Source organism: Thamnophis elegans, chromosome 7 (genome assembly GCF_009769535.1).
Source record: "Thamnophis elegans isolate rThaEle1 chromosome 7, rThaEle1.pri, whole genome shotgun sequence".
Taxonomy (NCBI): domain Eukaryota; kingdom Metazoa; phylum Chordata; class Lepidosauria; order Squamata; family Colubridae; genus Thamnophis; species Thamnophis elegans.
In genome coordinates this window covers 3,290,200-3,314,690 of record NC_045547.1, presented here as the reverse complement: position 1 = coordinate 3,314,690, position 24,491 = coordinate 3,290,200, and the positions used below count along the sequence as shown (strand labels likewise).

The 24,491-nt window shown below is 45.7% G+C and overlaps 1 protein-coding gene across 1 annotated transcript in view; it reads left to right on the top strand.

The window, feature by feature from the left end:
- EXOC4 (exocyst complex component 4) overlaps positions 1-24,491 on the top strand; it is a 331,322-nt gene that overhangs the window by 115,939 nt on the left and 190,892 nt on the right. Inside the window, exons 8-9 of the mRNA XM_032221694.1 lie at positions 8,925-9,070; positions 13,290-13,378. Of these exons, the coding sequence (XP_032077585.1) occupies positions 8,925-9,070; positions 13,290-13,378 (235 nt within the window). The remainder of the gene's footprint in view (positions 1-8,924; positions 9,071-13,289; positions 13,379-24,491) is intronic.

Below are 24,491 nucleotides of genomic sequence, written 5' to 3'. Positions count from 1 at the left end.
TGGAGGTCTTCTAGTCCAACCCCCTGCTCAGGCAGGAAACTCTATACCAGTGTTTCTCAACCTTGGCAACTTGAAGATGTCCGGACTTCAACTCCCAGAATGTCTGTTCTCCATTCTTATATTCTTATCGGGACTTGAGGGGTAGGAGCAGAGGACGCAGCAGCTCAGTGGCTAAGACGCTGGGCATGTCGATCAGAAAGGTCGACAGTTCGGTGGTTCAAATCCCTAGCGCCGCGTAACGGAATGAGCTCCCACTACTTGTCCCAGCTTCTGCCAACCTAGCAGTTCGAAAGCACGTAAAAATGCAAGTGGAAAAATAGGAACCACCTTTGATGGGAAGGTAACATGTTCCGTGTGCCTTCGGTGTCTAGTTATGCCGGCCACATGACCACGGAGACGTCTTCGGACAGCGCTGGCTCTTTGGCTTTGAAAGGGAGATGAGCACCGCCCCTTAGAGTCAGGAACAACTAGCACATATGTGCGAGGGGAACCTTTACATTCACCTTTAGGCAGAGGCTGGTGTCTGGAACTACACAAGCTCAATTTTTTGCTACTCGCTGAAGAGATTAGGCCGATTTGCCTGGGGATGAAGAACAGGTAGGAGAATTGGCTCCTACAATGTTTAATTATTCGTGGCAAAGCCATCCATCACAATCCCTTTCGACGTTAATCAAATGCATATAGAACAAGATTTATGAGGGGCGGTAAGATCTGCAGCCCCCGTCCATTTATAACAACGACTTCTGACATTCTGTGCAAGAGAGGCCGAACACGGCCATCGGCGCGTGAAACCCTAATGGTTTGGACACGGACCCCAAACAAATTTGGACAAGGACAAGAAAAGGCAAGGAAAATGAAATGCACAGGTCCAGTATAGGTGGTGCCTTGCTCAATTAGAGAAACTGTGAGAGGGATCTTGGAGTCCTAGTGGAGAACCATTGAAATAGGAGCCAGCCGTGTGCAGCAGCTGCCAAAAAAGCCAACACAGTTCTAGGCTGCATCAACAGAGGGATGGAATCAAGATCACGTGAAGGGTTAATACCACTTTATAAGGCCTTGGGAAGGCCACACTTGCAATACGGCATCCAGTTTTGGTCGCCAAAGATGTGGAGACTCTGGAAAGAGTGCAGAGAAGAACAACAAAGATGATTAGGGGACTGGAGACTAAAACATACAAAGAACAGTTGCAGGAACTGGGTATGTCAAGTTTTATGAAAAGAAGGACTAGGGGAGACATGATAGCAGTTTCCCAATATCTCAGGGGTTGCCACAAAGAAGAGGGAGTCAAGCTACTCTCCAAAGCACCTGAGGGCAGAACAAGAAGCAACAGATGGAAACTAACCAAGGAGAGAAGCAACTTAGAACTGAGAAGAAATTTCCTGACAGTTAATCAGTGGAACAGAAGTTGCCTCCAGAAGTTATGAATGCTCCAACACTGGACGTTTTTAAGATGATGTTGGATAACCATATGTCGGAAGAGGTGTAGGGATTCCTGCCTAAGCAGGGAGTTGGACTAGAAGACCTCCAAGGTCCCTTCCAACTCTGTTATTCTATTCTATTCTATAAAAAGAGGATGCAGTTCCAGCCAAGAGAGATATCCGAGCACCTTCAAACCATCCCACTGGTTGCAGTTAGAAGGTGTGCGCTTTCCAAGTCACATCCTTTATTGTTGATCTGTGATATCAGGGCAATGAAATAGCATCCATCTGGTTCAAGGAAACAAGGGGAGATAGTCCTTGACTTATGACCACAATCTTTGCCACCAGCCAGCCTTCGCCCAAAGCCCCCCACCAGGAGGCTGAAGCAGATCCCAAGTCAGAATTTCTGTCCCCCCCTCCTCTGACCTGCACAAAAAGACCCCGAAGGGGGAGACTCTCTGCAGCAACACAAGTGTTCATTGCAAGTATCCGGCCCAGGGCCATAGTTTGAGGACCTCTGCAATATAAAAAATGCAAACAATTTTTCTGCGGACCACCAAAATTTTCTCACGGACCACCAGTTGCTGATCACTGGACTAGAAGTCCTCCGAGGTCCTTTCCAATTCTGTTATTCTGATTATTTTTTTATTTGCTATTTCGTGTGTTATTTGAAGACACTACAAGGGGGAGAAATCAGCACTAAAACAAAAATTAAACGAGGCAGGTGTATTTTAGATTTGTATGTTTTTTATCCCAACATTACAAAGGGGATACTGTATGGGATGCCCAGAGCTGGTTCTGACCACCGCCAGAGCGTATCAGCCCTGCAAAAATATAAATAATAAAATAAAGGTAATATTTAAAAAATGAAACCTTTGTGCATAGAATATCCCAGTTTTTACATAATTTATAGAGTTACACATAGAACAGAACAAAGGAAGATCAGCAGGGAATGTTCAACTCCATCACACAGAGAGCCCTACCCTTCTCTGCCCTCCAGCAATTCATCCCTTGAGTGACAAGCCAACAGTTGTCTTCATACTAATCCGCATTTGTAGGAGCCATGACTTATTCAACAAGCCAGAAACAAGCCTTGCAGAGGTAATCCTGGCCTCTTTCCCCTCCGTTTTCAGGTACTTTCCCCTTGCAAACAATGCTTCTGGGCTAGCTAGAGAGGTTAAGGCCGGGGTCGCAGAGCTGAAATAGGGCAGGAAGCCTCAAACGGAGAAATTGTGCATTCTGACGATATGTACCACACTTAAGCCATAGTTAAAAATGGCCCTGTGGGCTCCTCGGGGCTTTCTAAGCTTGGTTGTTTTCTTGCAGAACCTTGGTGACCCAACTAGGTAGCGTCATCTGGGTTAAAAGTGTTGGAAGAAATGGGTTCAGTTCCAAGTGGGGAGAAAGACACTGGAAAGTTGGAAGGATCGTTTGACGGTGAAGCAGAACCACCAAGCAAATGTGTGATTCTGTCTAGCTGAGCACATGGAGTGGAGAGCGATATATTTATGCTCTCTCCTGGGCCCTGCCTTAGAGATTCCTGTTCCTGTGGCAAGGGCATGTATCCTATTGGTTGCAGTCAAAGGGTCATGTGCAAATTCTAGGAGCTTGTCTGAGATAAGTCTGGTTGAACTGTGGGCTGATGTAATGTCCCCAGGTGATTTCGCAACAGGGTGAGCCCTGCTGTAAAATGGGTAGAGGGCTAATCCTATCATGTCCCGAGGGCCATGTCTTAATCCCATCACCCTGGAATTCAAGGCGGGAGGGGGTATTGAGAGGGAGCTGCAGGGAGCTGCTTTGTCTTTTAAAAAAACATATTTCTCCTTTTCTCATCCAGGGAAATATAATATTCTGTCTTTTTAATATTTCCTAGAATGTTTCATTCTTCTATTGAGTGGGTGCTAATTTTCTTCAGAAGGGAGTGGGGTTTGTGAGGAGGAGGAGGAGGAGGAGGAGGAGGAGGAGGAGGAGGAGGAGGAGGAGGAGGAGGAGGAGGAAAAACGGCATGGACATAATATCAAACACAATGAGCTTTACATGGGACTGGTCATAGCAGTAGTAGAGTGAGTACCAATGACCCCACAATCCTCCTCCTCTTCCTCCCTGTACATCCCAACCCCTTCTAGTACTGATGATACTACCTAGTTGAGTAATGAAACGTCTGCAAGAAAACAAGTGAGGAGGAAGAGGAGAACTGTAGGGTCCTTGGTGCTGTCTGAGCTTGGTTGTTTTCTTGCAGACATTTCATGACCCAACTAGGGAGCATCATCAGTGCTAGAAGGGAGTGGAGTTTCTGGAATGCAGGAGGAAGAGGAGGAGGACTGTAGGGTCCTTGGTGAGCTTGGTTGTTTCCTTGCAGACATTTCATGGCCCAACAAGGTAACATCATCAGTGTTAGAAGGGAGTGGGATTGGCTCTCTGTTTGCATCCAAGTGACTTCAGCTGTCAAGGATGGGGGAGATGTTCTTGGTGGCTCTTTGATTAGGCTGTTCTTCACTGTCCTGCTCCCAAACAAACCTGGTTCCTTCATTGAAAAGTTCTGCATATAAATCCTGCCCAGCCCAACCAACCTTGGAGAGAGAAGGAGAGAAGCAACCTAGAACGAAGGAAAAATTTCCTGGCGGTGACAACAATTAACCAGTGGAACAACTTGCCTCCAGAAGTTGTGGATGCCCCAACACTGGTTTTCAAGAAGAGATTGGACAACTGTCTGAAATGGTATAGAGCAGTGTTTCTCAACCTTGGCAACTTGAAGATGTCCAGACTTCAACTCCCAGAATTCCCCAGCCAGCTGCTGGCTGGGGGATTCTGGGAGTTGAAGTCCACAGGACTTAAAGTCGCCAAGGTTGAGAAACACTGGTTTAGGATCTTGGCTTGCAATGGGCCTAAGTGACCCTATTGCTATATATAACTTTGCTTGAGGTTCTAATTTTATTCACAGCTTGCTTGCCTGCCTTCCAATCCCTTCTGAATTTATATTTTGATTAGACGTGAAATAAAGCCTATAAACAACCGTCAAAAAGGAGGATAAGGAAAGATGAAAAATATTAGAGGAATAAACAAGGGGTTGAAAAATGTAACGGAAGTACTAGTTTCTGTGTATATTAACTAGGTAGGAGCTAATGGCTGAAAATGGCTTTACAGGCTAAAAAATAAAACCTGTATTAAGTTCTAAAATGGGCACAGTATTATCAAGAAATATGGCCAATGGCGGTAAAAATCGCAGGGGAAGATCTATAAACCATAATTCAACTCAGGTTACTAAAAATCTGTTCCGATTTGGATATCCTGTAAAATCGAATTATAGGTTCTTTAGATGGAGAACACCGCTAGTGGAATGCAAAAATTTTCCCTACCGGTTCTGTGGGCGTGGCTTGGTGGTCATGTGACCAGGTGGGTGTGGCTTGGTCATGTGACCAGATGGGCGTGGCTTGGTCATGTGACCAGGTGGGCTGCACGACTGACTCGCGCACAATGTCAAAGCAGCTGGACTTCACACAAAATGGCCCCTGCAACAAGCAGGAACCTCATAGCCCATCAGGCACAGCCGATCGTTGGAACTTTTTAAAAACTTTTATTAGCATTTATTTTTTACGGATTCAGATGAACCGGCCCAAACCGGTAGCCTTTCACCCCTGGAACGCTCTGCTTGCAATGTGGTACAGATCCATCCCTCCTTATATAAACCCAGAAAGTCCAGTTGCTTCTTGAAAAAGCACTTTTGGGAGTTCGCTAGTCTCCCCTTGCAGCTCCGATGTAGACTGTGTGTAAACCTTTGGGGGGAGATTCCTTTCGGAATCAAATCACCAACCCATTTCTTTTGCCCGCCTGAAGAAGAAGAAGAATAAAAACTAGCAACCTCTTTGCCGCGAATAAATCTGAGATATTCATGGATAGAAACCGGGTTGTTGCTATTTAATTGCGTTGCTTTCTTAACAACAACAACAACAACAACAAGAGCAACAAGTGATATTCTCAGTTTTGTCTGATTAGCAGCTTAATTCTTTTGGCCTGGTTGTTTCCTGTTAATTTGGTTAAATAAGAATTGCACTTTGCAGCTCTCTTCCACTTGCCACTGTCAGGGCTGTTTGATTAGGTTAAGGCGGCTTCCTCGCTGGGTGAAATATAATTAGCATTAATTCCTTCATATTCTTAGGAGATTGAGGTGTTGTCAGTGCCTTAATGTGCCTTAATTACAAATCTTTTCCCCACCTCGGCCTTTACTACTACTACTACTACTACTACTACTACTACTACTACTACTACTTCTTCTTCTTCTTCTTCTTCTTCTTCTTCTTCTTCTTCTTCTTCTTCTTCTTCTTCTTCTTCTTCTTCTCCTCCTCCTCCTCCTCCTCCTCCTCCTCCTCCTCCTCCTCCTCCTCCTCCTCCTCCTCCTTCTTCTCCTTCTTTGTCTTCTTCTATAATTTTTCTTTTAGTTTTAAACAAACAAAAACGGATAGAACAAGAAACATAAAAGCATCTTCCATTACAAATTATACAGGGCGGGGCATAACCTTTTCCTAGGGGGTCACAGCAACACTTGTAATAACAACACAAATAATTCATACACCATTCGAAAGCCCATCAAAAACTGAGTTTATTGACACGATTTAATAGTCAGTATGATTATCAGTAACCCAATCCGGATGACGTTTCAATTTGTTTGCAATCCATTTTCGATTGATAAACGTCGCTCCAGCATCGCGAGCCTCTCGAAAGGCAATGCATTTTATTCTGTCAATGATCCTTTGTTCTTCCGAATCGAATTTTCCAGCCATTCTTAAAGCAAATTTAACATTTAATAGCTCATTCAATTCAGTTTTTTATGGGCTTTAAAATGAGGTGTCGCGGAAGTTGTAAACTGCTGTCGATCTTGCTGTGACCCCCTAGGAAAAGGTTATGCCCCGCCCTGTACAAAGTGTGTCAGTTGGTTACAAAATTTCTGTGCATCCCTTCCATAGTCATCACTTACAATTCATATCAAATCACATATTTTTAAATCAAATATATTTATATATATTACTATTATTGTACCTTCTTCATATAAAAGGATGTAAAGACAATCATAGAAATGAAGGTTCTTCTTCTTCCTCCTCCTCTTCCTCTTCTCCTCCCCTTCCTCCTCTCCTTCCTCCTCCTCCCCTTCCTCCTCCCCTTCCTCCTCCTCCCCTTCCTCCTCCTCTTCTCCTCTTTCCTTCTCTTCTTCTTCTCCCCTCCTCTTCCCCTTCCTCCTCCTCTTCTCCTCCTCTTTCTTCCTTCTCTTCTTCTCCTCCTTCTCTTCCTCTTCCTGCTCTTCCTCCTCTTTTTCTCCTTCTCTGCCTCCTCTCCTCCTCTCCTTCCTCTTTCTTCCCCCCCACTTCCTCCTCCTGTCAGACCTGGAAGCCATCCTTTACAATGGGCCTTCAGGCCTGCCACATTTTATACTGTGGGGAAATGGGAGGGGGGATTATATGGAGTATGGGAGAGATATAGTCTAAATAACATTCCTTTCTCAGAGAGTCAAGGACACCTTGCCCTGCAATGCACTGGTGTGACTGGGAGGCATCTCCAGTTGGGACGGTGCCTGATTGGACCATGGGACGGACATGTGGGTGCTGGGCAAGGGCTTGGACATTCGTTTGGGTGGGGAAAACCTGGAAACTTTCAGATTCGGGTTTTCCCAGATGTGCCAATATGGCACCTCTAATAAAATGGAACTTTGAGGAACCTCGAGCCTCGGAGTCTTCTTTCATTAGGGGCGTTACTAGGAACCCTGACAACTTCTCCGTCTCCTGTTGTTAAGTAAGACATTTCTTAAGTGAGCTTTTGCCCCATTTTACGACTTTTCTTGCCAGGGTTGTTAAGTGAATCACTGCAGTTGATAAGTTAGTAGCATGGTTGTTAAGTGAATCGGACTTCCCCGTTGACTTTGCTCATCAGAAAACGGGATCACGCGACCTTGGGACACAGCGACCGTCATAAGTAGGAATCAGTTGCCAAGCCGCTGAATTTTGATCATGTGATGATAGGGATGCTACAGAGATTGTAACTGTGAAAAAAGGCCCTTTTATTCAGTCCTGTTGTAACTTTGAATGGTCCACTAAGTGAACTGTTGTAAGTTGAGGACTACCTTATTTAGTTTATTCAGTTAAAATACAAAACCACCGAAATATATTTTTTTTAAAGGACAAAAGGAAAAAAAAAGTTAATTTTACATTTGTCAAAAATATACTTTTTTCCTGAAGAATATTTTCTTTCTCTTAATAGGTAACGGGTTTCACATTGCTATTTTTACATTACTATTTTATGCATGTCCATTTCCATTCAATTTATTCCAGGCAAGACGGGCGGCCTACATGTCTAATTAATAAATAAATATGAATACAGAGTAATAGAACCCAAAGAAGAGCTCTTTGGGAGTCCTGCATAATTTTTACAAGCAGGAAGGGGTCTTGAGATGAAAAACATCAAGAAACTCTGCGGTTGTGGTCAGATTTCCGCGGAAGCAAGTACCATAGTTAAGGATCTTAGATAGAATAGAGTAGAATAGAATAACAGAGTTGGAAGGGACCTTGGAGGTCTTCTAGTCCAACCCCCTGCTCAGGGAGGAAACCCTACACCACTTCAGACAAATGGTTGTCCAACATCTTCTTAAAAACTTCCAGTGTTGGGGCATTCACAACTTCTGGAGGCAACTTCTGTTCCACTGATTAATTGTTCTCACTGTCAGGAAATTTCCCCCTTAGTTCTAAGTTGCTTCTCTCCTTGATTAGTTTCCACCCATTGCTTCTTGTTCTACCCTCAGGTGCTTTGGAGAATAGCTTGACTCCCACTTCCTTCCTCCCTCCCTCCCTTCCTTCCTTAGAATAGAGAATTGAAAGGGACCTTGGAGGTCTTCTAGTCCAACCCCCTACCTAGGCAGGAAACCCTACAACACTTCAGACAAATAGTTGTCCAACATCTTCTTAAAGACTTCCAGTGTTGGAGCATTCACAACTTCTGGAGGCAACTTCTGTTCCACTGATTAATTGTTCTAACTGTCAGGAAATTCCTCCTCAGTTCTAAGTTGCTTCTCTCCTGGATTAGTTTCCACCCATTGCTTCTTGTTCTACCCTCAGGTGCTTTGGAGAGTAGTTTGACTCCTAAATCTCTAGAAAGAGATTTCTAGATATTGTCCCAGAAAACATAACAATGCTATTTTTTAAAAGAAATCAGCATTGTTATTACATTTTCTGGGACAATCTCATGAATTTCCCACAGAGTCCCTTCTTCAATTGCAATTGAATCCTGCCCAAAGCGAGCGCCTAAAATCCCACTAACTTCCGAAAACTTTCCTGTTTCCTGGAACAGCTTTTAAAACAACAGCTTCTACTGGCAGGAATTTACCCCGTTTGTTAATTTTTCAGTCCAAAAACCACCTCCCGTCTTTCAGCCGAGCCACATTCCTCTTCAGCTAAACTGTGATTTATTGATGAAGCCTGTCAGGGATTTCGTTGGGATGAAACTCTCTTTTTTCCCCCCTTCCAGATGCTACTGACAGAATATCTGGACATGAAAAACACACGTGCCTCTTCGGAGCCTTCAACTCAGCTGAGCTATGCTAGCTCCGGAAGGGAGTTTGCGGCGTTTTTTGCAAAAAAGAAACCTCAAAGGCCCAAGACCTCTTTGTTCAAGTAGGTACAGCTCTCTCTTTTTTACACACACACACACACACACACACACACACACACACACACACACACACACACACACCGAGTTGTGTTTTGTGGGGAAAATAGTCCTCCAGGCTTACCTTCTCTTTTTTTGAGATTCGTTTGCTCTACAGCAGTGTTTCTCAACCTTGGCAACTTGAAGATGTCCGGACTTCAACTCCCAGAATTCCCCAGCCAGCATTCGCTGGCTGGGGAATTCTGGGAGTTGAAGTCCGGACATCTTCAAGTTGCCAAGGTTGAGAAACACTGACCTAAACCTAAACGCAGAGAGATTTCAGAACCTTGGATAGCGACAAAGCCTATTTGTCGAGGGAGCCTCTCCGTTATTGAATGGCGGAACTAATCTCTCTCTAACACTGTTTCATTTGATTCGCTGGCTGGGGAATTCGCTGGCTGGGGAATTCTGGGAGTTGAAGTCCGGACATCTTCAAGTTGCCAAGGTTGAGAAACACTGCTCAACAGCTAGTCCTTGACTTACGACCATGAACCCCAGAATTTTTTTTATTTTACTAAGTGACAACTTCGTTAGGTGAGTTTTGCCCCCTTTTACAACTTCTCTTGCTGCAGTCGTTAAGCAAATCCCTGCATTTGTTAAGTTTAATAGCACTGCCATTAAGTGAATCTGGCTTCTCCATTGACTTTGCTGGTCAGAAAGTGGCAAAAGAGGATTCCCGTGACTCCGGGACCGTGCAACCGTCATAAATATGAGTCATTTGCCAGGCGTCCGGATTTTGAGCACATGCCTGGAACGGTTCTCAGTGTGAAGGGGAATTCTGGGAATTGAAGTTCCACCCATCTTCAAGTTAACAAGCTTTGAGAAACACTGGCTTGATGAACATCCTGGGAGCAGACACACCAAAGAGTACAAAGCATTTATTTTTTTAAAAAGTTGCCTTTGATAGATTGTTGGCATTGCTTATTTTATTGCTGGTTGCGGGATGCGCTTAAGTCACTTCTATGACCTGCTCATCCTCTTTCACACTCAGGTATCTCTCCAATTTCCCATAGATAGTTCCACTTTCTAAATCCTACAGTTGGAAGGGCTCCTGAAATTCACCTCCTGCTGTGTGCAGAAATCCAAATTGTAGCCTCTCAAATGTGTAAAATTTTTGAACACACCTGTTCCGACCGAGGCTTCCCCAGAGCCTGAAGCAAACTCCTGGTCCCGACAAAAAAAAAAACCCACTTTATTAATTTTCTGTGAATTCTGCTCATTCACAGCCAGCAAAGTCTTTCAAGGGAGGATTTACAGTCACAGACTTTATCTGGCTTGGAGAGCTGCCAGGCCGAGATCTGCAGAACTTGGGAAGGAGCCTTGGAGAGTCACGAACCAATTAAGTGAACTAATGGCCTCCTGCAAACTCCACTCCTCTTTCGCTCCTCTTTTATTCCCTCTGGGAGGGGCCATTCATTGTCCACCTTACTCCCAAGTCGACCCCTGTTCTTTAGCTGTTCCTTTCGCCTGGCCACTCTGCGCATGCGCACACTGGGAACAGGCTCCAGCTGTTCTTCTGCCTCACTGGTGTCTGACTCTGAAGGCAGCTGATAACTGTCAGAGCTCCCTGGCCGCCTCTCTGCCTCCAACACAGAGCCCTCGTCAGAGCCTTCCCCAGACTCCAGGACCGGCCCAGGTTCCTCCCCAACCTTCTCACTGTCCGAATCTACTGCCAGCTCCACTGGCTGCTGGCAGGCCACAACAATACCCGACAAAGAGGAACCCACAACTTCTTCATACATCACTGATTCTAATGTCAAGCTATTATCGTGAAGTTTGTTTTAACATTCAGTGGGGATCTCTTCCCGTTAGCTTCAATCCATTATTCTACGCCCTTCATTTTGGAACAAGAGAAAGCAGGTATTGATCTTATGTGTAACATCCTTTCAGGTTTTTGAACATGCTATCCGTCCCTTCGCACTTGTTTTTTCTCAAGGTTAAGCATTCTCCGTTCCTTCAATCTTTCTTCATAGGAGGTAGCCTAGCCCCTTAATCATCCTTGTTCTCTTTCTCTAAATTTGTCATCGTTTAAACCTTCTTTTAAAAAACGGCCTCCAGAACTGAATCGTAGAATCCTAGAGCTGGAAGGGACTTTGGAGGTCTTCTAGTCCAACCCCATGCCCAAGGCAGGAGACCTTATGCCACCCTAGTCAAATGTTTGTCCCATCTGCTTTTGAAAACCTCCGGTGATGGAGCACCCACAGCTCCAGTAGGCGAGCTGTTCCCTTGATTATCCCAAAGATGCTTTTTCAAGAGTCAACCGGACTTTCTTGTTATTCTTGGAAGACGTTTCACTTCTCATCCACGAAGCTTCTTCAGCTCTGACTGAGTGGCGGAGAATGGGAGGATTTCTATGCCGTGCAGTCATCTGGCCATTAACCCTCTTCCTGAGAGTCACTGAGGTCGCTTGGAGGTCGATCTGGGTTCTCTCTTGAAGACAGCAAAGTCCACATTCTGAGCAGAGAGGTCCAGTGGTTTGAATGCAGGCCATCTAAGTCAACATTGAACAGCCCTCTCTCAACAGAGGGAGACAGATGTGACACCATCTAGTCTACAACAGGGTACTTTCAGCAGTTACAAGAAGCCTCCACACCCATTTGCACCAGTCAGGTGACCCCGAGGACACAGGTCAACCTCCAAGTGGCCTCAACGACCCTCTAAAAGGATGCAAATGGCCAGCTGTCTGCAAGGAGTATAAATCTTTCCATTCCCCAGCATTTGATCAGAACTGATGAAGCTTCTTGGATGAGAAGTGAAATGTCTTCAAAAGAAAAACCTCCAAGTAGCCTCAACGACCCTCTAAAAGGATGCAAATGGCCAGCTGTCTGCAAGGAATATAAATCTTTCCATTCCCCACCATCCAGTCCAGGGTGGATTTGATTTAAGTTGATTTAAATAGTGATTTAAATCGACACGATGCTGTCCTGTCTCCCCTAAGCCTTCTCTTCCTTAGACTAGAACAGGGGTCGGCAACTTTAAACACCCAAAGAGCCCTTTGAACCCGTTTCCCACAGAAAAGAAAACACCGGGAGCCACAAAGGTCCTAACCGGAAGCCCCCCGTTCAATTCTGGAGCTGACCAGAAGTTCAGTTCCCCCACCCCCTTCTAGAGCGGCGTCCTTTTTCCTCTCCCTGTCCTAAGCGGAAACCCCATCAACTGTGGAGCTGACTGGGAATCCCGCTCCTTGCTATAAAACCATGATGGGGAACCTATGGCATGTGTGTCAGAGGTGGCAGGCAGAGCCCTCTCTGTGGGCACACGCATCGTTGCCAGCTGCTCTTCTGGTTTCCGGCAAGCTGGTCTTTGCACGCGCCGGAGTGCTGGAAAATGCCCCCCAAAACACCCCAAAAAATGACCAAAAACGGGCATGTGCATGCCGGCCAGCTGGTTTTGGGTTTCCAGTGCTCTGGCATGCAAAGAACAGCTGTCCGATGTGCATGTGCGTGCACCCAAAGATCAGCTGGCTGGCATGTTTCCAGCCCTCCAGTGCGCACTCACGCACAGGCGGTCTGAGGCCATAAAGGTTTGCAGTCCCCTCCTGGGGTGCCATGCTTCCCTACTCCCACCCTCACCTCCAACCGGAAGGTCCTCTCAAAATTGTGGCGCCGACAAGCGACAGGGAGCCGCAACAGGGGGATGAAAGAGCCGTATGCAGCTCCAGAGCCTCAGGCTGCTGACCTCTGGCCTATAGACATACCCAGTTCCCTTACTTGAGATGAAATCCGACTTTTTAATTCTTCTCCCCGCTTGCTTTTATTTATTTTTTTCCTGCCAATGATGTTGCCGCTTAATTAAAAAAAAAATTTTTTTTTTAAACATCACGGTACAGAAAAGCCAAACTGACACATCTGTTGAAATCTACTAAACAGCCCGGCAGCTAGGATTTACACATTATGTAGAATAGAACCTCATAAAATCTACAAGCAGCGTCAATAAAAAAAAAAAATCTCAACACACTCCAGGACAATTCCCGTAAAATAAGAGCCTGGATGAAAATATGCCAAGAACCCGACGGCAAAAGCAGATTGCAAAAATAAAACACAACAAGTTGTTAAAAAAAGAGAAGACAAAAGCGCAAAAGAACAGAAAGAGTTTTGTGAATCTGCACCGAGGGGCTTTGTCTGAGTTGGGAGGACAATCTTGAAAGACAAAAGCCAAACAACTTTGTGCCACGTTTCGTTGCAGGTTTGAGTCGTCTTCCCACGCCATCAGCATGAGCACTTACTTGCAGGAACAAAGGAGGGAACTCTACAGTCGGAGCGGGGAGCTGCAAGGTAGGACAGGTGATATCACTAAACGTGATTCAAAAATATATCTCTCTCTCTCTCACACACATGCACGGACACGAGAGAAAGATTTGAAATCCACTTGTTTGTAAAGAAAGCCAAAATAAACGCGGATGACAAGTTTGGAATACTGGTTACCCTGTCAATGTTTCTAGCAAAAACGGTGTTTGGCGCACTGAACATGGAAGCCGGTGGGTTTCACGCATACGACTGGTCTTTTGAAGTGCCAATTTTGAAGGCAAAATAAATAACGCTTTTTTGATGGAAGAGAACTGTGAGGTCCTTGGTGCTCCCTGAGCTTGGTGGTATTCTTGCAGGCGTTTCATTACCAAGCCAGGTAACATCATCAGTGGCAGGAGGAAGAAGGATTTGTGGAGTGGAGGAGAAGAGAAGGAGGAAGGGAAGGAGGAGGAGGAGGAGATGGTGGGATCCTTGGTGCCCTCGGAGCTTGGTAGTATTCGTGTAGGCGTTTCATGACCCAGCTGCACAACATCATCAGTGCTAGGAGGGAGACGTGTTTGTGCAGTGGAGGAGAAAGAGAAGAGGAGGAGACTGAGATTTTGATGCCCTCTGAGCTTGGTTGTTTTCTTGCAGACGTTTCATTACCAAACCAGGTAACATCATCAGTGCTAATAGTTTAATAGTTTAGGAAGCACGAATAGAAGTAGGAAACAGAACTATTTTGATTTTCTTAGCTTTTTTGAGCCTGAGCACAAATATTCATGATTGAGTCTTCTCCAGTCTGGAATGAACCATGAACTCATTTACGAACAACCATTCCTAAATGGTTCAAACCCACACACACACCCCCGGTGGACTATGCCGAACCTACCAGTCAAACCTTACAAAGCGGGGCTTACATATTGGGGGGGGGGCGTTGAAGATGTAAAGGAGAAGGCACCCCATTTTATCCATTAACGGCTTTATTGCTTCCCTTCGGATTCTCCCCAGTGTGCGAAGACGTTGCAAAGTTGTGTAAAACATGCTCGCTGTATCCGAGAGGGTCCTTTCGTGGATTTTATCACGCCATCCAGAGTTGCCGGGAGTCAGGTGGCCTATAAATTTAAATTAACCGAAACAATCTGTGCAGAGATTCAGATACGGAGGAAAACACACACACAAACCCCTGCAAATTGTGCCTGAAAGGGCCCAGCAGTTGCCCCGTCCGTCGTTCATCATCATAAAGACACAGATGCAATCATCCATATTTATTCTCTGATCTCGTGCTCAAAGCGCATTTGAGAGTGTCTGCTTATTGATCTCAGAAGCCGAAGCAGCTGTCGGCTTGAAGAGCCCTCCTCCATCTTTGTCAACGGGCAAGGCTGAGCGGGGAACCCATTCCTGGCCCCGCTGCCTTGTACTTGTCATGCCCAATTGCTGTTCTCCTTTTGATTTCTTTACTTTCTCCCCGTATCGAGCGTCCGTTTCATCAATTTCATTAATTTAATCAACGTCAGTTTAATGCACCTGGATTTCAGCAAGGCCTTTGACAAAGTAGGCCACAATCTACTAACTGGATGAGATGCTCTTCTCATCTCTATCTTCGCTGACCCCCTCTTAGGGGTGGCTGGTACATCTGCAGGTGGTTGAGGAGGTCATGAAATGTGGTTTATTGTGGGGTCCTTGGTTGCATTCTTGCAGATGTTTCATTACCCGACTAGGGAATATCATTCATATGCTAGGAGGGAGGGAGGGTTTGCAGAGTGGAGGAAAGGAGGGGGGAGGAGGAGGGCTCTGGGGTCCTTGGGGCTCTCTGAGCTTGGTGGTTTTCTTGCAGACGTTTCATGGCCCAACTAGAGAACATCATCAGTGCTAGAAGGGGGTGGGGCTTGCAGAGAGGAGGAGGAGGATTGTGCTCTCTATTACTACCAAGACTACCTCCATGTACAGCTTGTTGCAGTAATCCAGCTGTTTGATATTGTGTCCATGGCATTTTCTATCCTGCCCCTCCCCCAGCTGCCTCTTTTCCACAAACTCCACCCCTTTCTAGAACTAATAATATTACCTAGTTGGGTAATGAAACGTCTGCAAGAAAACCACCAGGCTCAGAGCACACCAAGGACCCCACAATTGTTGTTGTTGTTGTTGTTGCTGTTGTTGCTCTTCTTCTTCTTCTTCTTCTTCTTCTTCTTCTTCTTCTTCTTCTTCTTCTTCTTCTTCTTCTTCTTCTTCTCCTCCTCCTCCTCCTCCTCCTCCTCCTCCTCCTCCTCCTCTTCTCCTTCTCCTCCTCTTCTTCTCCTCCTCCTCCTTCTCCTCATCTTCTCCTCCTCCTCCTCCTCTTCTTCTCCTTCTTCTCCTTCTCCTCCTCTTCCTCCTCCTCCTCCTCTTCTTCTCCTCCTCCTCTTCTTCTCCTTCTCCTCCTCCTCCTCCTCCTCATCTTCTCCTCCTCCTCCTCTTCTTCTTCTTCTCCTCCTCCTCTTCTTCTCCTTCCCAATCAGGAGACCTCCTCCTCCTCTGCCTCCTCCTTCTTCTCCTCCTCCTCTTCCTCCTCCTCCTCTTCTTCTCCTTCTCCTCCTCCTCTTCTCCTTATCCTCCTCCTCCTTCTCCTCATCTTCTCCTCCTCCTCTTCTTCTCCTCCTCCTCTTCTTCTCCTTCTCCTCTTCTCCTTCTCCTCCTCCCTCCTCCTCCTCCTCCCTCCTCCTCCTCCTCCTCTTCTTCTTCTTCTTCTTCTTCTTCTTCTTCTTCTTCTTCTTCTTCTTCTTCCTCCTTCTCCTCCTCCTCCTCTTCTTCTTGTTCTTCTTTCTCCTCCTCCCCACAAACTCCACTCCCTTCTAGCACTGATGACATTCTCTAGTTGGGTCATGAAACGTCTGCAAGAAAACCACCAAGGCTCAGAGAGCTCCTGGGCGCCCACAGCTCGACCCTGAGCTGTGGACATTCTCCTTTTTTTTGGTCCCTCTTGTTCCTCAGAGGTTGAGCTCCTTCCAAGCTCTCTCCTGCCTCCCTAGTTGCCCTTCAAGGTTCCCTCTCTTTCTATAATTCTGGACCACAAGTTTCCTTAGGTTACCTGAAGCAGCAGGAGTTCTTCTCCTCCGAATGGGCAGCTCATAACTTGGAAGAAGACACATTTAAAAGCACAACTTTTGCACGTGCCGGCCCTTCTGGGGTAGCCTATTAGTCAGGGATTTGACTAATTAAAATGTTGATTATGGGGATTTTCCACTTAATGTAGCCCAGACTGATAATTTGCCTCCACTGGAGGGGAAAAATGTGTGTCGACATAATTTGGGGAGGAGTATAATATCCGTGGAGAAGAAAACTAGCAGAAGTCCTTACACTTAGGGATGTCCATCTTGGGAAATTTAAGACCTGTGGACTTCAACTCCCAGAAGTCCAGAGGTCTTAAAAGTTGCCAAGGTGGGACACTCTTGCCGTCTACCAATCCTGGTCAGAGGATGGGCCAATCTCTTTTGGAAAACCTCCAGTAATGGAGCACCCACAACTCCAGGAAGCAAACATTCCCATTGATGGACCCTTCTCTCTGCCAGGAAATTCCTCCTTATTTCCAGGTTGGGTCTTCCTCTGAGGGGGGCTTCCACCCGTTGCTTCTTGTCCTGCTTTCAGAGGCTTTGGGGAATAGGTTGACCCTCTCTTCTCTGTAACAGGAGGGAGGGAAGGAAGGAAGATGGTAGAGATAGGAGGAGAAGAAGGGAGGGAGGAAGGAGAGGGAAGGAAGGATGGGAAGGAAGGAAAGGAAAGAAGGAAGGAAGATGGTAGAGATGGGAGGGAAAGTAGATAGGAAGGAAGGGAGGAAGGAAGGAGGGAGAGTTAAGGGAAGGAAGAAAAGAAGGAAGGAAGATGGGAGAGATAGGAGGAGAAGGGAGGGAGGAAGGAGAGGGAGGGAAGGAAGGAAAGGAAAGCAGGAAGGAAGATGGTAGAGATAGGAGGAGAAGAAGGGAGGGAGGAAGGAGAGGGAGGGAAGGAAAGGAAAGAAGGAAGATGGTAGAGATAGAAGGGGAAGTAGAAAGGAAGGGAGGAAGGAAAGAGAGGGAGTGAAGTAAGGGAAGGAAGAAAAGAAGGAAGGAAGATGGTAAAGATCAGAGGGGAAGGAAGGAAGAGGGAGGGAAGGAAGGAAGGAAAGAAGGAAGGAAGTTCGTAGAGATAAGGGAAGGAGGAAGGAGAGGGAAGCAAGGAAGGAAGGAGAGGAAGGAAAGAATGAAGGAAGATGGTAGAGATAGGAGGGAAGGAAGGAGAGGGAAGGAAGGAAGGAAGGAAGATGGTAGAGATAGGGGAAGAAGGGAGGAAGGAGAGGGAAGGAAGGAAGGAGAGGAAAGAAAGAAGGAAGGAGCCTTCCCTTTATTATTCTAAACACACCGAATTCCCGCAACCATTCTTCCCGTGTTTTAGCCTCCAGACCCCTGATCATCTTTGTTGCTCTTCTCCGCACTCTTTCCTAAACCCTCAACATTTTTGGTGTGGTATCCTTGCTTTGACAATCATCAAAGAGGCAACATTTGAAGGACCCTCCTCCTTCCCTGCCAGGAAGCTACCTCACTTGCCCTACGGGGCGTGTGAATCTTTAATTAAATACCCTTGACAATATTTTTAGTCCATATTTCTCTAGAGGTTTGTGTCGTTTTCTCCCACCGGAATAATCCCCTCCGATCCCTTTTGGCAACTGAGTCTTGAAATAAACCTGCCGTACTAAATATATCAAGCAATTTACTTTAAAGAAAAAACAACCGCATCCCCAAAATGGCTAATAAACCATCGACACTATTTCTCCAGCGTCTAGTCTTTTCTGACAGCTTGTAAAGAAGTGCTAATTATCTCGATTAATGTAGAGTTTTGTTTTTGTTATAAAGGCAGTGGTTCCTGATCGTTAACGTCGTACAATCCGCTTCCCTTTTGCCTCTTGGGTTAACGTCTTGACTGGGACAAGCAGTTTTTGAAGACAGGAGGAAAATGTTTTCCTCTCCTATTCCAAGTCGGTCCCTGGGAATCTGCTAGACCAGGGATGGGGAACCTTTTCGGCACCGGGCTCAAACCGGAACATGTGTTCCACTGATTCATTGTTCTAACTGTCAGGGAATTCCTCCTCAGTTCTAGGTTGCTTCTCTCCTTGATTAGTTTCCACTCATTGCTTCTTGTTCTACCCTCAGGTGCCTTGGAGAATAGCTTGACTCCCTCTTCTTTGGGGCAACCCATTGAGATATTGGAAGACTGCTATCATGTCTCCCCTGGTCCTTCTTTTCATTAAACTAGACATACCCAGTTCCTGCAACCGTTCTTCATATGTTTGAGCCTCCAGCCCCCTAATCCTCTTTGTTGCTCTTCTCTGCACTCTTTCCAGGATCCCCACATCTTTTCTACATCGTGGCGACCAAAACTAGATGCAAATATTCCATTTGTGGCCTTACCAAGGCCTTATAAAGTGGTATTAACCCTTCACGGGATCTTGATTCTATAGTTTGCCATCACGGTGCTAGACCTTCTCTGTCTTGGTTGTTTCCTTGCAGACGTTTCATGGCCCAACTAGGTAATATTATCAGTGCTAGAAGGGAATAAGGCTTAAGGAGGGGGTGGAGGGGGAGAGGAAGAAAGAGTGAGAACGAATGAAGGGTGAATGAAGGAAGAGAAGGAGAAGAGCTGCGTCCTTGGTACTCGCTGAGCTTGGTTGTTTCGTTACAGACGTTTCATGGCCCAACTAGGTAACATTATCAGTGCTGGAAGGGAATAAGGCTTAAGGAAAGGAGGAGAAGGAAGAGAGAGAACAAGCGAAGGGGAAGGAGAAGGAAGGAGAAGAAGTCCTTGGTGCTCTCTGAGCTTGCTTGTTTTTTTGTAGATATTTTATAACCCAACTAGGGAAGATCATCAATATATAGAAATCTTCTAGCACAAGCCTTCTAGCACTGATGATGTAACCTAGCAGGGTCAAGAAAACAATAAAGCTCAGTGTGCACCAAGGACCCCACAGTTGTCCTCCTCCTCCTCTCCTGCAAACCCCAGACATTTCATGACCCAACTAGGTAACATCATCAATGTATAGAAATCTTCTAGCACAAGCGTTCTCGCACTGATGATGTTACCTAGCTGGATCATGAAATGTCTGCAAAAAAACAGACATTTCACAAACATCCCTTTGGAATAAATAGCTTTTCCTACTCAGAGAATGGCAGCGACCCTTCCCAAATCTCTCTCTGCCATCCTTCTTTGCCAGATTCAGCGCGTGATATGAAATTTGAGCCAGGAAAGGCGTCTCTTTGGCTTTGACATTCAGGGGAATCTTCTGGCTCAAACCTTCTTATGAGGCTCCTTATAATTTCCTTTCCATGGTTTTCTCCCCCTCCGCTTAGGGCTTAGCAGCCTCCTGTCTCTTCAAAGACTACCCAATCAAGGCGGGGTTATTAAAACCAAGGCGCTTTATGACTGAGAATTAATTAGAGCCACATTTTCATGCAAAACATCCAATTTTTTGATTAGCAATGGATCAAGGTCACAATTAACACTCTGGGAAGCTGAAATTGCCAGTATTTTGATTTTTCAGGAAATGAGATTATCAAACAGAGGCCAGATAACTTGACAGGGAGTGGAGGGGAAGAGAAGAAGATATGGAAGGGGTGGGAGAGAAAGGAGAACTCTATGTGACTAAAGGGAGGGAGGAGGAAGAAAGGAACGAAGTGAGGAAGGAAAGGAGAAGGGAAGGGAAAATTAGGGAAGGTGGAAAGGTAAGAAGGAAGGAAGGATAGAATTGGAGGAAGGAAGGGAAGGGAAAATTAAGGAAGGGAGGAAGGAAAAAGGAAGTTAGGAAGGATGGAGGTGGAGGAAGGAAGAGAGGAGGGGGAAGAGAAAATTAAGGAAGGATGGATGGATGGAGATGGAGGAAGGAAGAGTGGAAGGGAAGGAGAAGGGAAGGGAAAATTAAAGAAAAAGAAAAGGAAGGAAGGAGGGAAGAAAGGTAATTAGGAAGGATGGAGATGGAGGAAGGGAAGGGAAAATTAAGGATGGATGGATGGAGATGGAGGAAGGAAGAGAGGAAGGGAAGGAGAAGGGAAGGGAAATTTAAGGAAGAAAAAAAGAAAGGAAGGAGGGAAGGAAGGAAGTTAGGAAGGATGAAGATGGAGGAAGGGAAGGGAAAATTAAGGAAGGATGGATGGATGGAGATGGAGAAAGGAAGAGAGGAAGGGAAGGAGAAGGGAAGGGAAATTAAGGAAGAAAAAAGGAAAGAAGGAGGGAAGGAAGGATGGAGATGGAGGAAGGGAAGGGAAAATTAAGGAAGGATGGATGGATGGAGATGGAGGAAGGAAGAGAGGAAGGGAAGGAGAAGGGAAGGGAAAATTCAGGCTGGCTGGCTGGCTGGAGATGGAGGAAGAAAGAGAGAAAGGGAAGGAGGAGGGGAGGGAAAATTAAGGAAGGATGAAGAGAGAGAAAAAACATGGTCATAATGCTCTCCCGGTGTAGTCAGTTCCCGAAGAGATCTGTTGCCATCAGGTTTAAATGTTGAGAAGAAAGCCCAACTTCCTAGAAAAAGAGAGGCTAATCAAATCAAAACCGAAAGAGAAAGTCAAGAGAATTAAATTGCTGGTCAATTAGGAAAGGTGCCACCGAATCCAAAAGGACGCCAGGGGTCAGGGAATGGATCAAAGAAAGTTAGAGAAAAATGAACTTCGAACTGGCAAAGGGGCGAATGCCCCCTCAAATTAAAAATTTCAGTTGACAAGGGAGCTCTTGAAATGGAGAGAGAGTTCTTGGTAGGGACAGCAAAAATCTGAGAGAAGAGGAAGCTGAGATGACAAAATAATTAAAGCATGGCTGAAGAAATTAATTATAGGAGGAGAAACATGTTAATCAACAGGAGCAAAAAAAAAAAAATCACTCTGGCAGCATCTTGTCCGACCGACAAATTGCATTAAAAACTCTAACCTAGATCTATCATCATATGCAGATGAGCTACAGCTCAGGAAAGCCTTAGCTTTAAAAAAAAATTTTTTCTTAGTTTTAAACAGAGCTAGCTTATGAAATTGCAGACAAAAAGTCTAGGGAACTGCCCCACTGAATAAAACCTTTAGAATAGAATGGAATAACAGAGCTGGAAGGGACCTTGGAGGTCTTCTAGTCCAACCCTTTGCTTAGGCGGGAAACCCTTCTGACAACATTTCAGACAAATGGCTATCCAACATCTTCTTAAAGGCTTCCAGTGTTGGGGCATTCACAACTTCTGGAGGCAATTTTGTTTCACTGATTAATTGTTCTCACTGTCAGGAAATTCCTCCTCCGTTCTAAGTTGCTTCTCTCCTTGATTAGTTTCCACCCATTGCTTCTTGTTCTACCCTCAGGTGCCTTGGAGAATAGCTTGACTCCCTCTTCTTTGGGGTAACCCCTGAGATATTGGAAGACTGCTATCATGTCTCCCTTAGTCCTTCTTTTCATTAAACTAGACATTCCCAGTTCCTGCAACCGTTCCTCATATGTTTTAGCCTCCAATCCCCTAATCTTCTTTCTTGCTCTTCTCTGCACTCTTTCTAGAGTCTCCACATCTTTTCTACATCATGGCAACCAAAACTGGATGCAAATATTCCAAGTGTGGTCTTACCAAGGCCTTATAAAGTGGTATTAACACTTCACATGATCTTGATTCTCTCCCTCTGTTGATGCAGCCTAGAACTGTGTTGGCTTTTCTGGCAGCTGCTGCCCACGGCTGGCTCCTATTTAAATGGTTGTCCACTAGGACTTACCACGCTTCCATTCGAAGAATTGATCGATCGATTGATTGTGGGACTGACTGACTGATTGATTACATTTATATGCTGCCCACCTCACTGTCAAACCCCTCTGGGTAGCTCACAATGAAGTCAAAGCAGAAATATAAAAGCATTAAAATGAATGGGAATTGGGTACGAGGATGCATTTTCTTTCACAAACACTAAAAAGGTGGATCTCTTGTCCACGTAGAATTTTTTCCCATTGAAAACTACAGGCAGTCCTTGACCTATGACCACAATTGAGCCCAACCTTCCTGTTGTTAAGCGAGACATTTGTGAAGCGAGTTTTGCCCCATTTTTACGACCAAACCAAACCAATCTCCTTTTGTGGGTTGGAGCAAAATCAAATGGTTTTGTTTTGTTTTCTAAAGGTAAAGGTTCCTCCCGCATGTATGTGCTAGTCCTCTTCTTTGGGGCGGCCCCTAAGATATTGGAACGCTCCGATTATGTCACTTCTTTGAATTAAAAAAGGAGGCTGTAACTTGGAATGCGTATTAAAAAGAAAGGTCGTAAGTCGAGGACTCCCTGTAATTGGGAGAGAGCAGAAATGAATGGGACGAAACAGGTTTCTGATTTTCGGAGTCCATAGGGGAGCCACCCACCCGTCTCTATGGCAGCACCGCACGGCTTCATTACGGCCAAGTGATGCCGCTTGATTGAACTACGGGGGGGGGGGGGGGAGAACACGCTGCTCCATTTCCCCTCTTCTGCCCATGAAGTCGGATGCAGTTGGGGGGCCACTAAGCGAGTCCGGAGGCAACTGAATTGAAGTGTGTGGAGTTTGGAACAAAGGGGTTGGGATTGTCTGCGTTGGGAGTTAATGACGCAGTGCTCGAAAGGCAGCCTGGCGACAACTGTGGGCAAAACGCCACTGAAGGGAAACTGGCATGTTGGCAGGCCTGGATCAGCAATTTTCATTTATTTTCAGCCACCAAGCTCTGCAGAGTTGTTATTATACCAGGCTTCATTCTTAAGGGACGCGGTGGCTCAGGGGCTAAGATGCTGAGCTTGTCTCGATTAGAAGGTCGGCAGTTTGGGGGTTCGAATCCCTAGCACCGCGTAACGGAGTGAGCGCCCGTGACTTGTCCCAGCTTCTGCCAACCTAGCAGTTTGAAAGCAGGTAAAAAATGCAAGTGGAAAAATAGGAACCACCTTTGGTGGTAAGGTAACAGCGTTCCGTGGGCCTTCGGTGTTGAGTCATGCCGGCCACATGACCACCGAGATGTCTTCGGACAGCGCTGGCTCTTTGGCTTTGAAACGGAGATGAGCACTGCCCCCTGGAGTTGGGAACAACTAGCATATATGTATGATGGGATCCTTTACCTTTACTTAATTCTTAATTAATTATGAGGGAATAGATACTCTTAGAAGCAGGGGTGGGGAATGATGGCCCTTTTATGACCCTGTGGACTTCAACTCCCAGAATTCCTCAGCCAGCATGGTTCAAAAGGTCACAAAAGGCCAGCTTAGGAATTCTGGGAGTTGAAGTCCATAGGATCATAAAAGGGCCATCATTCCCCAGCCCTGCCTGCACTAGAGAGACCCACTAGTTTTTTTTTTTAAAGCATCCGTGAATGTATTCGCCAATCTGTGTTGCTGTAAATAGGACAGAAATCCACCAAAATTCAGATTGTGGTGTGTTGTAATGCAAAATTTGGGGTTTTTTTCATTTGAATTGTTCCTCATGGAATTTCCCTTTTCCTTCATGGGGAAAAAAAAATCATTTCAGAGATTTTGTTTTGAAAACAATAAGGCTGATTTGATTGTGTGTCTGCTCCCGTGAGGGATGGGGAATGTTTTTTTCTTACGGATTTTATTATATGGTGGATTTTTAAAATGATGTAAGCTGCCCAGCGCCAACTATTTATTTTATTATTATTTATTGATTTATTTGTACCCCACCTTTATTATTTTTACAAATAGCAGAAGATGGTGAACATTTCCAGCACACCTTTTTCTTCCTAGTTTCCCTTCAACAACAACCTGTGAGGTTGGATTGGTGTGTGTGAGAGGGACTGGTCCAAAGTCACCCAGCCAGCTTCCAAACCTAAGGTGGGATTAGAACTCACCGTCTCCTGGTGATTGTCCCAAAGTCACCCAGCCGGCTCTTGTCCCTAAGGTGGGACTAAAACTCCCAGTCTCCTGGTGATTGGCCCAAAGTCACCCAGCTGGCTTTCATGCCGAAGGCAGGAGTAGAACTCACAGTCTCCTGGTGATTGGCCCAAAGTCACCCAGCCGGCTTTCATGCCGAAGGCAGGACTAGAACTCACAGTCTCCTGGTGATTGGCCCAAAGTCACCCAGCCGGCTTTCATGCCGAAGGCAGGACTAGAACTCACAGTCTCCTGGTGATTGGCCCAAAGTCACCCAGCCGGATTTCATGCCGAAGGCAGGACTATAA